The following is a 15516-nucleotide window of genomic DNA, read 5'->3' as shown; positions in this document are numbered from 1 at the left end:
GTTTGGGACGGACTGAAGAATGTCAGTTCTAGGTATATTTTAAGAATCCGACTGGAGACTTTCACCATTTGCCCCCTTGCTACGGCGCTGCGAAGGCGCCTGTGTGACGCTACATAACAGTTCGACGGCACAGAGGTGTGACAAAAATTCAGGTGTGTGGCGGTTTGCCTCGCCCCCGTGCCCCGCGGTGCGGTGCTTGCAGCGCGGCTGCTGGAAGGAGGCGAGGGAGGGGCACGGCTGGCACCGGGAGAGCTCCCCAGGGTGGGGGGCGCGGCCGCTCCACGGCCTCTGGCGGGGAAAAGAGCCGCGTTGGAGGCAAAAGGCAGCGGCACCTGCGAGCGGGAAGCGCGGATTCTGGGAGGGAGACGGGGCACGTGAGCGGGCCCCCAGCCGGAGGGAGCCCAGGGGAGCGCGCACAGCTCTCCAGAGGGGAGGCGCCCACAGCCGGGCCTTCAGGGAGCACAGACCCGCGGCGAGGGCCAAGAGGCGAGGGGGTCTGCCGGACCGAGACCCCAGCCTGACAGAACTGTAGCGCCTGGGGCGGGGCTCGGAGACTCCAGGCAGCGAGAAGGGAAGCCCGTCTGCGGTGCAGCGCCGAGGACTGCTGCAATGGGGCTGGAGGTGGAGAGTCCCAACGGAGGGGGCGCCGGCGGACACAAGAGCAGGGGATGCAGCCGCAGGTAGGGGGCTGTACTGGGGCGCGAGGTGTGGGGGAGCGTTCACGGTTCTAGTCGGGCTCTGGTACTGGAAAGCACTGAGGGGCATTGGTTACCGGGTGACTCCATGTCAGTAAGGACAGGGCTCCAGTCCAGGGCTTCCCTTTTTACAAAGCACTGATTGCAGGTAGTTTAGTCGAGCCGCTAAAAGGAAAATGGGACAGGACTTCAACTCCCAAAATGCATTAAGGTGATTGAGAAAAATCCTAGGAGCAGGGCACGGTGTCCTTAAGAGCACAGGCTGAGCTGGTAAGCTAAACGAAGGGGTCTGTGGTGGCATACGTGGGTGTGTTGGAACAGGTCCTTGAGCTCAAGGGGCGGTGGTGAAGTCAGGGGTCTGTGGTGGATGCATGAAATTCAGTGAGAAGGGCGTGCATTTTACACCCTGACGCTTGTTCTTGGGGCTATCGTGGGCTGAAGGGGTCTGATTGGATATGCACCCTGCACTCAGGCACTTAAGTGGGCTGAAGGGGTCTGTGATGGTATTCATGGCTGGAACATGCACTTAGCACATTGATCCTTCTATAGAGGGGGCAGTAATGGGCTGAGGGGTCTGTGCAGGGCCACGTGGGGCCTGAAGGGACATATACACGGGACTCTGGCACTTTTCCCGGGGACTGTGGTGGATGAAGCGGTCTGTGGTGGGATTAATTATATACAATGAGAGACGTATTCAACCTGACACTTGTACAGGGGGGGCTCTGGTTGACTGAAGGGGTCTGTGAAGGTATGCCACGGGGTGGGGATTAGGGCCAGGAGACATGAACATTGGACTGGGGCTGTGGTGGTTGTGCTAGGGCGCTGTGTTTGAATGAAGGGGTCTGCGATGGGTCACCTAGGGTACCACTATTTGTAGGACTCATCGGAGCCGTGAAAGGGGTGTGTGACTGTGTTATTCTCTGAGATCGGTGTGTGCTGTGTGTACTGGGACTGCAATAGCGCTGAGTATACCGGGGGCTGCGTACTGGCGACTGTGAGGGGTATGTCTGTACTGGGATCAGTTGTGTGTGCACTGGGACATGCGGCTGAGGTTTGTGGAGTATAGCTGACTGTGCATTTTGTGTGTCTGTTCTAGTAGGAGCCGTGATTAGGTGGGCGTGAATACTTCGTTTTGCACGCTCGTGTGAACTGAGGCTTGAAAGAGATGTGCATGTGGGTGTGTTGGAGTGTGTTATGTAACTGGGGTATTTCAGAGAACTGTGACCGCTGTACACATAATGGGGTAGGACAGTGAGGACGTCAACGTGGTTTGTGTGTGTGTTCCGAGGCCCACTTATATATGTGACCTGGTGTTGTGATTGATGTAGGAACATCAGATGATACTGTGCCCGGGACCTGGGGTATGTATAGGATTTGTGTGTATTGGGCTCTGTGTTGATTGATGTGCTCTGAGATATGCATAGGTAGATGTTGTTATTCTTAAAGCGAACCGGTTTAGAAGGAAAACCTAAACAAGGACCCGCTCAAGCGCCTCGGGGGTGTAGACCCAATTCTAAGCTCTACCAATTGAAACATATAAAGGTGGATCGGAGCTCCCAAAGTGTTCCATAGTCAACATAATGTTATTATTATATGTAGTCGAAATAACGTTTTTATTATTATATCAACTCATAAAAAACAGGGACGAGTTGAATTGTGAAACAAAAGCAACTCCCCAACTCGACGTGTTTATAACTGTGTCATCAGGGCATAGTACGTAGTAGAGATTTTTAGGTAATCACGACATGGTAAAATAATGAACCATTCACAAGTATCAAGGGTTGTAAAAAAAAAAAGAGACCAACAAAGTCGGGTAAAGCAAAGGGAAGACCGAAAAACAAATGGGGAAATAAGAGTAACATTGCAACAACAAATGGCATACGTGAATTAAAGAGAGAAGGGCGAGACACGTGCCAGGCTTTGAAACGGGGGAGCAAACCTAACCAATGGACCGAGGAGCGCTCAAGGGTCACACTCTGGCCTCTGAGAGTCTATCCATAGACAGGAAGATCTGCCCCTTAGAACAACCCAGCAAACTACTTCAGATGTGCAGAGAACTTTTTCTTTTGTTTCAGTATATTTTTTAGGGTGCATGCTTAGCCCTGCTGGCACTGGATAAGATTTCTGTAAGCAAGATCTACAAGAGTCTTCCATGGCCCGCGCCTTACTTCACCTGCGCAGGTACGGTTGGAATTCGGGCTTCCAGATCAGGTGGCAGTTGGTGCCGGCGCTTTTTTGAAGCTCTGTCATAAGCTGCTATAAATGGCTGCCTGGAGGCCGTTTTGTGGCATGAAATCAGTGAGTTAAAAACAAAGGGATCTTACTCCCTTTTTTTTGGTTGAATGTAAACAGCACCTGGGAGCTGACGATCTTGGGCAAGCAACCGCCCCCCCCATTCCCTGTTCAAATTAGGTGTGAAAAAATCCTTTCAACTGTACTCGTGTCACTCGGATCGCTCCCTCCTAGCTCAACGAAAGCATGCCTGGTCAGTAATTAAATCTTTTAAGCCCGGTATGCCTTCTAGCTATTTTTCCTGTTCTTATGGGTTTCGGTTGAAAAGGGCCTTTATGGCCGTAAGGATGGGCGATTGGGGTTTTCTGAAACACCGACCCCCATGGCAGTTATTCCCCGGGGAAGGTGTGTCGTGTAGAGGCAGGAACAACGCAGATGAAACTATTGATCATGAGGTCTGTCTGTGCCCAGCTTTACTAAAGGAGCGTAGATTTCTGCTTCGGAGCAAATGGAACGAACTGGGAATCCGCTCCTGTCGACAGGCTATCGTCTAGTCCATGGACCCAGCCAATGCAATATTGAATGTGTTACTGTCCAAATTTATTAAAAGTGCCCAATCTAAATTCAGTGGCACTGCGAGCAATGAATAAGCATAATTGGAATCTTTTCCCGCTCTTGCCCTACTGCCTGTAACTGGTGAGGTTGTGGAGTTTTAATGGTTCATGTTGGTATTTATTTTTACCATTTAATGTACTCTGCATTTTAGGGCCCGTGTCTTACGTATTTCGTTTTTTTTATGTACTACGTGGGGTTCTGGGCTTGGTGGCTTGTTTTGCTTTATTTTTATACTTCATTGTGGTTTTATGCTATTAGGCAGTAATGTCTCTCTTGTTTTATTTTTATACTTCATTGTGGTTTTATGCTATTAGGCAGTAATGTCTCTCTTTTTTTAATATGTCATGTGTGTTTAAATCATGGTGCGTTTTAGCATAATTTTACCCTTCGATTGTATTTGGACTTTTTGACTTTTTTTTTTTCTTTTTTCTTTCACTTGTATTGGATTTTATTATCTGTACAATAAATTATTCATTCAACCGATTGCTGTAGTACTTGTTAAGAAAAAGGTATTGGTGAGGTCCGCACAAGGTTACTTAGCAGTGATATGCTTTTGATATTGGTACATGGGAATGGTGGTACCAGTTGATCGGACATGGGTGGCTTGAGTATGGATCAACTGGATTAGCATTCATGAAAATACTACATCCGCCCCTTTCATTAGTAGATGACCTAGAATGTTGCAGTGATAAATTGCTACTGATCTGTGTTGTCCTCTAAGACAATCCCAAGCGAAGCCTCCAAACTGTAGGGAACAGAGAGAGCCAGTGAAAGAATCTGTTGCAGGGGTGGTGCCACCATGGCAAACTGTTAGTGCCGGAAGTTAACATTGATGTATGATGCCTTGAGATGTCGACATCCAAATAGACCATTAGTAGTGTTGGCATTGTAGAGTTGGCCATCGTCAGAGGCCTTTCCATGCAGAGGATCATGTGATGCCTTCATCTCTGCACCCATTAACCTAGTTCTTTCTTCACCTCTGCACCCATCAACATAGTTCTTTCCGTGCAAGGATCGTGCCATATGTCCAGGTCTTTACCTCTGTACCCATCTCCAGAGGCCTTTCCATGCAAAGGATTATGTCAGGCCTTTAGCTCTAAATTCATCATCAGATGATCTTCCAGGCAGAAAGTGATGATGCCACACTTTCAGACCTTCACCTTTGCACCCATCGTCGGATGATTTTTCAGGGGGAGGATGATGCCATGTGTTCAGGCATTCATCTCTGTACCCATCATCAGAGGCATTTTCAAGCAGAGGGGGATGAGATGTCTTGGGTGTAATGAGGACAGCAGAGATTTACGTGGACATGGTGGTTCCGTTTCTAAAACCTACGGCAACCCTTGCCAGGATTATAAGAATAAAACCTACAGTTTCTATCAATATGAGTGCTGTCTTTTTTGTGCCTTGACGTTTCCGTGTCATGGTAGGAGGCAGATGCAAATCTTGCCCATTGAGCCTTCGAATGGATATTTAGCTATGTGTTTTATAGTCTCACATAATCTGATTTGGCACAGCACCTAGATCTTTCATTTCCTACGGAGCGATCTGGCTAGAATCATAGTCCAAGCTCATATGCTTGTAAAGCAGACTTGCCTCATTTTGGTGATGATTGCCATTGGCCCATATTATTTTGGGTTGACTTGATCTGCCAGTGTGCCCCATCCATATGGCCGATGTTCTACATTTATCTAGAAAAAGTAGCTATAATGTCCTCGAAAACTGGAAGTGACATCAAATCCTCGCAAGTGTAGTTAGTCCATGCGGGCAGCACACTTGTGGTTCCGTATCTATGGATGCAAACAGAAGACTCGTTCTTGTAACCGGAAATGACTAAAGGCAATCTGTCAATAAAGTGCATTGTTGTTCAGTGAATCAAAGGTGCACTTGACACAGTCCTGCACTGAAGTGCAAGCACTTGGTCTCATGGTTACACAGGCATACCAAGCCTTACCAAGCCGTCTAGGTACGTACTGAGAAAAGGTACACAGTTAAGTTACACATCCCTGGTGAGAAAAGTACCCCTTACTGAGTCTCCCTGCATCCCTCTAGAAGAGACTTGTTCTTCGCCAGTAAAGTTATAACTGTCTTGCTTAATATTGCTAGTACAGCACTCTTAAAGGTCCAGAATTTCCTGTAATCAAATTCTGGCAGTGGCACTTCAAAGTTCTCCATCAAAAGCAAGTATTCAGCCTCCGAGAAAGCAGCAGATTGAAATGAACACATTATGATAATTTTTTTTAATGCTCTTTGATTCCGAGACATCTAAAGATAAAAATTGGCCAGCTTATTTGGCTGGGCATTGGATTTGTAATACCATTTCACCCCTAAATGAGGCTAGATACCCAATTGAATTTGGCAGCCCTTGCGTATTATGGATGTATAATAACCCATCTTTGGCTTCGGACCTTTAGACAAGCAGAATCATTTTAACAACACAAGTTGCACAGGGATTTAGAATTTTAGATTTTACACCATTTATATAGTTTTATTAATCTGTAGGGTGACAGCTACAAACAGAGGGTCACACTTTGAAGACATCCATATTTGTATATGATATACAGTCATGGCTGGATTAACCCAGGAGCAAAGTTAGCACGTGCTTAGCGCACCAAGGAAAGAGGGCACTGCAGAAACTTTCCATCACCGGATTTACCATGGACCATATGGTGCAAAACTGTAAATGGTGCATTTGAACCAGGTTCCACAAAAAGGGGCTCCCACAGTAAATGAAAAAATTACGTGTGTTTGTATATAAAAAAGCAGACAGTGCACAATCCGAGGGCGATGGGCTGAGGGGCCTCTGCAGCCCCAAGCACTTCCTTTCTGCCAGCCTTTTCATGCAGTTAAACCGCCATGAAAAGGTTGTTGGAAAGGGGACTCTTGATTAGTAATGTGGTGCTGAACTCAGTACCGCCGTGGCTGACCATGAGTCCAACCACTGTCAGCCCGTCGGGAACTATGTTTCTAGCAGGGATGGCAGTGCAACCACCAGGTTCGTAATGTGGCAGTTGGACCATCTGGAGTGCGGCTGTCCGACCGCCACCACAAGGCTGTTGGTCTCAAGATGGCCAGCCTTGTAATGAGGCCCTAAGTTTGGATAGCTGGTGCTTCAGACCTTTTGGGTTAGAGAGCGCAAGACAATATTGTCAGCATATGCCAAATGACTAATGCTGTAATTGTTAAGTTTTGGAGGCAAGTACCTTGGCAAGTCTGCGATATACAATGAAAACAATAAACGAGCTAAAATACAACCTTGCTTGAGGCAGTTTGAATTATACATTTTTGGGGACAAGATATTTGTTGAGGTTAATTTTGATTCTTACCCAGGTGTCCTTGTCTAACTCGATCAAAAAATGAAGCAGATGTAAATCTATACCTGATTTTAGCAATTTATTCCAGAGTCTTAAGTAGTTCATTTTATTAAAGGCAGAGCAACAATCGATAAAACAAGCATACAGAGGTGTTTTTTTTTTGCTCTTGCTTACTTTGCTAAAATGGTCAATGCTGTATTGTTGTCAAACAGCCTGATTGAAATCCTGTCTGGGTAAGTGGGATTAGATGAGTCACTTGCCCAGTCAGTTAGTAGGTTGAGTATTTGGGGAATCATTTCTTCTTAGCATTCGCTAGTAAACGATAATTTGGGGCGTCATACTTCTTTCCTTTTTTTAAAGATAGGGTGAATAATAGAGCTTTTCCAGGACTTGAGATGGAACCACCTGCAATCAAATGGCCGGGAAAATAATTTGATTAACATAGAGCTCCACGGGATGGGATCAGTTTTAATACATCTATCGGTAGTCCGTTCTGGCCCACGCTCTGGAATGTCGATCTTTTTATTAATTAAATAATTTATTTTATGGCAATTGTAAACGTGGTGCTTTCATAACGGAGACATGGTAGTGTAGTAGGACATGAGTACAATGTTCCGATATGGGAGGCCCAGATGTCATTGGAGATGAAATGATCATTCACTGGTTTAAATGGTCCGACACTTAATCCTGTCGGTGTCAAAAAAATCGTTTGGTATTTTTTGTTCTTATAGCAGTCACCAATTTTGTCCACGCATCTTCCTCTGGGTTTTTTTTTTTTTTTTTTTGTAGATTTCATTACTGACTTGGAAGACTTTATTGTGTTTTTAGTCTCCAACGCACAAGGTTTTTAAAAAACGGCCCTTAATTGTTTCAGATATTGCTTATGGAACTACTGCCGTTATTTTGTGGAAAAACAGTCTGTTTTGGCCTATCATAGGATATGGAGTCAGATGAAAGATACCTCAGCATGGAATTTAACAATGCGTCCCAGTCAAAAATCCAAATTATTAGGATGTTCGCCATTTGAAGAACAGAACGAACTACTCAGTACAAAATCTACTTAGAAAATAGCTCGGAATTACATTTCCATTTGTTGCTTTTTATAAAAGTAAGAGAGCTGCTATTAACATTCTACAGGGCATGATAAGGTGAGCGGTGCTTCATGAGCCAAAAAGGATAGAAAACTAGATGCAGCAAGGCAGTAGACGTCTACTGTAAGGCGGTGGGGGTGTCTGGGATGGATGTGTTCGTGCACCCCCATCCTGACTTGCTTGTAGCTGTGGCAGAGGAAATAACATGCAGTGCCTTGGCTTGTGGTGCACTTTTTCTGTGCCTATGGCAGATGCTACTACCATGGATTGTATGAGTCTGAAGACGAAAAATAACTCCAACACAAATCAATAATTTACGTCATGCACTTACTGTTGGCATACCATGATATCAAATTAATATTTGACACACTAAAAGCTCTGAAAAAAACCTTCCAAACTTTCTAAAATGGGCCATTTTGCAATTCTAACTTAATCCTTCTTTGATTTGTGGACAAGTCCTTGACGGTATGCTTGGCCAGTTCTTTTCATGTTGATAATATGTACATGCTGAGGTTTCTGTAGATATAACTTATGTTAACGTTGGAGTAACATTGATTTTCAAATTATGACTGATACTCCTGGCAGACCTATGTCGTGTCGTGGTGAGATCTGGCACAGTAACAAGGCCCTGTCATTACTCTCATTCTCACTCACTCTACAGGGTCCAGAAATCTTCTTGTCCCAAGTTAGGCAACCATAGAGAGTTCTGCTCTTTGGGAGGAGTCTGGGAGAGGGGCGTGTTTCATTTATTTACTGATTTTTATATAACGTGTACAAACCATGTGGGCTTATTGGAGCACTTTATAAGGAATACATTAGAATTACTAGACAACTGTTTCCTTTCCATATAATACAGATTAAAATAAAAAATAAATCTGCAACAAGGGGAAGTAAACCTTGACCAACAGAGAGGGGCAGGAGATGCAATGGGAAGATTGCGATGGATAACATGACGCACAGAGGAATGAGGTCTCACTCCAACGGATATGTGGCAGAGATAGTAAGTCTGTAAGGATGCCAAGGTGGGTGGGTTACATTTGGGCTCCTGACAAGGGAAGCTCCTAATCGAAAGCTGACTCAAGAAGCATTAATTGAAAACTACTTTAGTCCTGAGCGTGCAAGGTCTATGTCTAAGAATATTTTGGATTCCTTGACGGCTGAAGCCTGAGGATATATTTGGTAGTTAGTGAGAGGAATATTGCGTTGACACTGATGTGCCTTGTAGGAAAGGCCCCCAATTTTAAATTTGATTTTGGCCTTCAGGAGAAGCCTGTCTAGTTCCTGTAGAACTGGTGTGATGTACTTTCTTGTGACTTTAGTTTATTGAAATTCTGTTTGGGTCACCATTGCTGCATTGATGTGGGAGATATCTAGAGCATGAGCCTCCGAGTTCAAGTCAAATGTTGGTGAATGGTTGGAGTCATTCAGTCTTTGAGGTGTTGCACATTCAGGTTTGTTGTAGTTTATTGGTGTATGATGTAGATATTGTGTCTCTGTGGGCTGAGCATGAGAAAGGTGTCTGTTGTTCTGGCTTGTTTTCTCAGTAATTTATTGATAATGTTGGGTGGAAAACAATCTCTGGGTGTGGTAGACCTATTGATGAGTCACCGAGCCAGATACTCATCAATGGCCTAAAAAAAGTGACTGGCATCTCCTCTCCCCGCCTCCAGTCTAGTGGTATCATGACAGAACAGCTAATAGCTCAATTTAAAGCCAGTGTGAAATTGAGGGAAAGAGTACACTCAGTTGTGCACATTATAGGCTTAATCATCAGTGACACCCATACCACCTGGCTGCAGAGATTTATTGAAAAATGAGAGCTCAGCTACTAGGATGTTGGACACACAAAATACTACCACATACGGGTCTCTGGAGATCACAACTATTGTTCTGGGAACCCTCATCCACAGAAAAAACATTTATTCCTGCTCTTTTATTTATAGTATGTCCTAGCAATGTTGCTATGTGAATATACTTTTTTGCACATATAAAGGTATCTAGCTTGTTCTATCCAGAAACTGGAATTCTTCCAAATTTATGTTAGGACTAGAACTGAGGCAGCCAGCACTGCTGACGCAGATGTGCTGGACGGTCCTGGCTGGAAGACTTCAGATTGCCTCGGGAAGCTCACCCCGGAAGTCTGATCAAGAGAGAGACTGCTGTAGAAAGCTTACTGAGGGCTTGAAGGTGACATTTTGCAGCAGTAACACAAATGGGTTTGGCCTTAGCTTAAAGAGGTCCATAGGCTCACATTGAGCCCTAGGATAGCTCTAGTTTTGGATACCTTGGGGATCCCGCTGATCGGTACAAAAGAGGACAGTTGGCAGCTTTACCAGCTGGTAAACACATCCCTAACCAGACATTGTCAACAAAAGACAAAGACAGTCTAGTTTAGGCAAACGGCGTCCAAAAGCCCACATCTTGGTCATGGACCATCTAAGATTCATGCGGTGGAGAAATGGGGTTGTTGCATCTCTGGAGCTAGCCAGTTTGTGAATTGTAATTCTGGTATGTGTAAACCTCTGCCCTTACAATCATGCGCCAATCCGGAACAAACAGAGCACATGTTATACTTTACTGCCACACAGGCCTAGGCAGAAAGGCGTACAGAACTAGTTACACCAGAGGTTGTGGTGACTGGTGGAGCGTGTGCACGTTGATATGTTAATTGCACTTGTCAATGTACTAAAGGATGGAGCCACGGCAAGGTCCACCGCCTTTCATCTTTGGCAAGAGGTTGAAGCACTGTGGGCCAAGCTACAAAGACAAAAGGCGGAGAGGGTGAAGTGAGGAGATTAACAGCTTACTCGCAGGTAGGCCTCGCATCTCCGTAGTTTTCGCTACCTCTGCCCGGGGGGGACAAGCCTCTCGCTCCTTCAGCCGTGGTATGTGACCCACATTCCCACTGAACACTGCAGTGACCTCCCGACACGGGCACACGAGCCTCTCCCGCCTTTATCGAGCGCCCCTTTCACAAGCGTGCGCACTGACTCCGATACCGAGTCTGCTAGCACCTTGTGGTCCAATCAATCCATCGTTTTAATGTAGTGCCAATTCCCTTAATGTAGGGTGTCAGGGCGCTGAAAGTATATTGACCACGTGTTCACACGCAGCCGTCCGAACCTTTGTGCCTGATAGTGAGAAGCCACAATAAAGCGCAATACCTTGTATTTTAATAAAGTTTGCTTTATCTGAAGAACCCGGGTCTCGTGCCTCTGCCCCACTTGGCCCTCTGAGACTGAGTTACAACACTTGTCTGCTGGATGTGTGCGCCTGGGACTTTGGAACGCAGCCTTTGGCGCTATTGCTTGCTCGTCTGTGGACAGTCTCTTTTGGGCTCTTCTTTCTCTTTTCACAGTGCCTAATTTGTAAAATAATGAGTGCTGGTGCCCAAAGTGCTGCTCAGAAGCCCGCGCGGGCCGGATTAAATGTCAGCGTGCCGAATACCAGGGCCTTGTAGTCCTAAATCCACCTCAGGCAAATTCAAGGCCAGAAACATGAGGTCAGGTTCGCAACTGGAGGCCTGCAGTTCATGATTTGTAGCTTGGACCACTCTTAGCAGAGTTTTCTGATTACTCTTCTCATAATGCACAGGTTTAGAATTTCTCTTCAGAAATCCATGGGGTTGGCATTTATTTTTGATGTCCACTAGACTTTAACTATCCTTATGCGGGGTTTCAATGCTCTATACAATGCACAGTGATAGGATAGAAAACTTCAATTTTCCTTTCCATGGAAAATCTTCCTTAATATCCCACTCTCTATATACATTTTGGACTATTGCTGCACTTTTCCACACAGCTGCATCTCCTACACCTAGATCATGCAGGTAACATTTCGAAGTGCAAATTGACGTGGAAAAAGTATTCTAGACATTGTGGACACCAACATTATAGCAGTCTCTGTTCGTTGATTTGCAGTCTGTTCTTCGGGCATCTTCTCTGACACTTGAGGTTCACATTTGTTGTCACTGCTCCTTAGAAACACATTTATTTGGGGATTAAAAGCATAAATGTGACAACTTTCAAATCTTAAGCCTCCTAATTAGGAAAAGGGGTTTTAAGACCCTAAATCCATGTTTAATTTGTAACACAAAAAGTGAACAGGCTCAATATGTTTTTATGAGCCCGCTGTTGAATTCTGGGGTTGCAGAGGATACCTGGTTTTGATTTCCCACCTCATGACTTTGTCTTTGGCCTCCCTACACTTTCTGTCCCTTGCAGGTTCATGTTCATCCCTGCTTTTTCTCATGGTCTCTTATTCCTTGTATTTATCTTCTTCCTCTGTTTACTTTTTCTGCCTTTCTCTCTCTTGTGCTGGGTGTAAATCTGATTAAATAAGTCTCGGGTCCCAAAAAATAAGTGCCAAATGCTACCACTGGTACAAATTAACCACTGCCTAGAATCTATTTTATTGAGGAAAGTGCAAACGTTATGGATGGGATCCTTTAATTAATCTCATCCGCTGGTAGTTACGAAGACTATCCAAGCAGACTACCATCTGCTTTACTTAGAGATTCCTCACCTGCCTGTTCAGAGGGGTGATCCCACTGTGGGGGGGGGGGGGGCTCCATTCGTAGCAATGAAGTTTTTTTCAGCAGATGCCATGTTTAAAGGGTCCCAAAGCCAGTGTTTATTTTCTGTAACCAAAAAATAAATGGCCCACCTTTCAGGCTGTCTTCTCGCTGCACGTAGGAGCCAATGTACATTTTTCCTGCCTGTGTGTGCCACACGCCTCAGGAAAAATCAGTAATGATGAATGCAGAGCCTTTTAGTATGAGAGGCCCATGGGTTCTTCTGACTTATTTTTTCTGATGCTTCAGCCTTGCAAGTCCTTCCTGAGTCTGATAATCTATACTTGTCTCTTCGTCTTTAGAGAAACACTAAGGATCCATCAACAAGGCGAGCAGCTGAACACTTCTGTTAATCCTGAGGAGAACAGGATCCAGGCCTATCGGGTCCGAAGGAACTTGTTCGGTCCAGTGGATCATGATCTGTTGCAGCAGGACCTTCAGCAGTTCCTTCGGAATAGCATCGAGCTGGCTGGCAGGAAATGGAACTTTGATTTCGTAAGGGACACTCCATCGGTAGGCATGCTGGAATGGGAGGAGCTGGGTTACCACGAGGTGCCTGCATTCTATAGAAGCCAGATCCTAGATGGCGATGAGACTCTTCACTGTACAGTGGCAGAGCAGCGGCCATGCTGTGCTGGGACGGTGTTGAGGGAAAGAAATGGAGGTATAGATGAGGAGAAGCAAGAAGGCAAGAAGAGACAGAAGGAAATCAAAGGTAAAGGCTTCTGCTTTCCCTTTTCCAAAGATTTGGTAAATGAATGTATATTTTGCACAGCAATGTAGCAAATATTAAAAGGAAGTATGTTCTACAGTATTTTACAGTGATTGAGGATTTTAGGTGTGATGAAGAATCTATACCATTTTAAACACTTTATTTGCAGATGTTCATCATAAATAAAAAATGCTTTTTTATATTAGTTTGTCTTCAAAGGGACTCTTGACCTCATCCTTGTGTTGTTCTGTTGCTAATGCATCGTGATATAACCAGCAGTGAAGGCAGAATCACCGGGGGAAAAGCTCTTCGTGTCTATACATGCTCCTGCTTTCTTTAAACATTTTAAATCGGGAGTAGCTTGATTAAAGCAGTATATTGAATGTGTACTTCCCTGGGCCAGTCTAGATGACTCACACTGGAGACAACCGTACATATTTGCTGTTTTGTACGAGTTTCACATTTATGAATGAGTTAAGTAGGATCCCCGGAAACTGAAGTACAGCATGAAATGTGTTCAGCCCAGGCCTTGCTATCTCCAGCTTGCATTTCAACTAAGGTGTGAAACCTACCATGGGTCATGACATGGGGGGTAATGCTCCAAACCTGGATGATTAGATCTACAGACTCTTACCGAATTGGACAGGTCCACTACAAGCTGTAGCATGCTCGTCAAATAATTTTACACATCTTAAGAAACTGTTGTCTTTTTCTAAATACCAGCATCCGATTTGAGCTAGCAACCTTGAGGTAAAAGGTAACTGTCTTGTAACCCATCTGTACTTTCTTTGTTCTTGCAGAGTACTTCTCGGTGAAGAAACAAGTAATTTCCCGCAACCTATCTGCCACAAAGAGATAGGATTTTGGAAGGAGTCTACGATTCCAATGGCCTGCAGAGGCATCATGGACCATCAGGACTGCCATCAGTATCACTTTGTGTCAAGTGATTGGGCAAGGAGCCTCGACCAGAAATTGACTTGTGAGGAGCACAGAAATGTTTGCAGACAGTGTAATGGAGTATGCAGTCTACACTACACAATTTAACATCTTTTTCGCAGTTGTAGACTCCATTTTGCGACTGTAAAGTAAATTGTTTTGATATTGGGCCCTGTTGTGCAGACCTAAACGAAAGATATCTTTGACATTTCCTATTTACTTGTGTTAAGTGAGTTGTCACAGAAAGTGAAACAGTCTCTCTATTCTTTCATAATCGTCAATTCCCTGGAAATAGCTTTGCTAATATCCCCGTAAACTGCCCTGCCAGCTTGGCACAGCACTGCTCGAGAGGGAGGACAGCAAGGCTGCTGACAGGGCAAGGGTGGTGCACCCATTGGATCTTCCGGCCCCCTGAGGAGACTAGTGAGTGGCAGTCATGCTAGTTTCGTTGGTGATCTGAAGATCCCCAAACAAGATGTGGACTTTTATCTGCAACGTGTTTCGTTGTCATTGATTCATGGTCTTCCCTTGATGGAGGGGAATACAACGTTGTACATCAATTATGAATAGCCCACTTTAAGTAAGGCGCATAGGGTTTGGTTTTCTCATAAGTCATGATTGCACTTAAAAAAATCTTTAATGTTGTATCTCAATTATCATTAAAATGATTATGGCAAATGAAATTGGCCAAAATGGCTCCTTCGTCATGACATTCACTTGGTGTCGTCTTCTGCTTAGTTTCTTTTATTGGTGCAGCTATCGGGTTCACCTCGAAGTAAGCTGACAGACTGGAATTTCTATTTCCAGGTGCCTTCATTGTTTGTGGTCAGCTCTGCCTGCATGGCTCGATATAGGCAACGGGATAATATCGCTGTAGGTCGATCTAGAACATTTTTGCTCCTAAGCTTTGTGCCGTCCATGGGGTTAACCCACCCACTGGCAGTGCATAATGCCAGAGGACTGAGTTCAGCATAGTCCCATTGCCATTGATTTGCCCTTCACATTACACTTGAAGCAAGTGAATAAGTCGAGCCCTGAGGGACACTGCGGTACTACAAGGAAAGCCACAGGGTCTCAAGACCACAGGCTCCACAACAAGCCTGCAACTTTATCGTGTGTATTTCTTTTAACCTCCCCGAGACCGAAGGTTCAAAGTGTCACACGGAGGTCACAGGAGAATGCAGTGTTTGGGGGAGAGAAGGCCACTTGCTTTCTTTTCAAGATGCCTACGTGCTAAATACTTCCGAGTGCCTGGTGGAATGTGAATTCCACTCCCTGTGGTGTTAAGTGGCAATTGTAAGGAGTATGGGATAACTAATTATGCTTTTCTTGATGTGTCATTGTTCTC

The 15516-nt window shown here is 45.0% G+C and overlaps 1 protein-coding gene across 1 annotated transcript; it reads left to right on the top strand.

Moving 5' to 3' along the window:
- The first annotated feature begins 2832 nt into the window (after positions 1-2832).
- Positions 2833-14851, top strand: LOC138287599 (cyclin-dependent kinase inhibitor 1-like). The gene is made up of 3 exons (XM_069228173.1): positions 2833-2876; positions 12823-13235; positions 14033-14851. The coding sequence occupies exons 1-3, from the start codon at positions 2848-2850 to the stop codon at positions 14089-14091; spliced, it is 501 nt and encodes a 166-aa protein (XP_069084274.1). The 5' UTR covers positions 2833-2847; the 3' UTR covers positions 14092-14851.
- Positions 14852-15516: the final 665 nt, after the last annotated feature.

Source organism: Pleurodeles waltl, chromosome 4_1 (assembly GCF_031143425.1).
Source record: "Pleurodeles waltl isolate 20211129_DDA chromosome 4_1, aPleWal1.hap1.20221129, whole genome shotgun sequence".
NCBI lineage: Eukaryota > Metazoa > Chordata > Amphibia > Caudata > Salamandridae > Pleurodeles > Pleurodeles waltl.
Note: the sequence above shows the minus strand (reverse complement) of the source record. Positions and strands in the feature narration are given on the sequence as shown.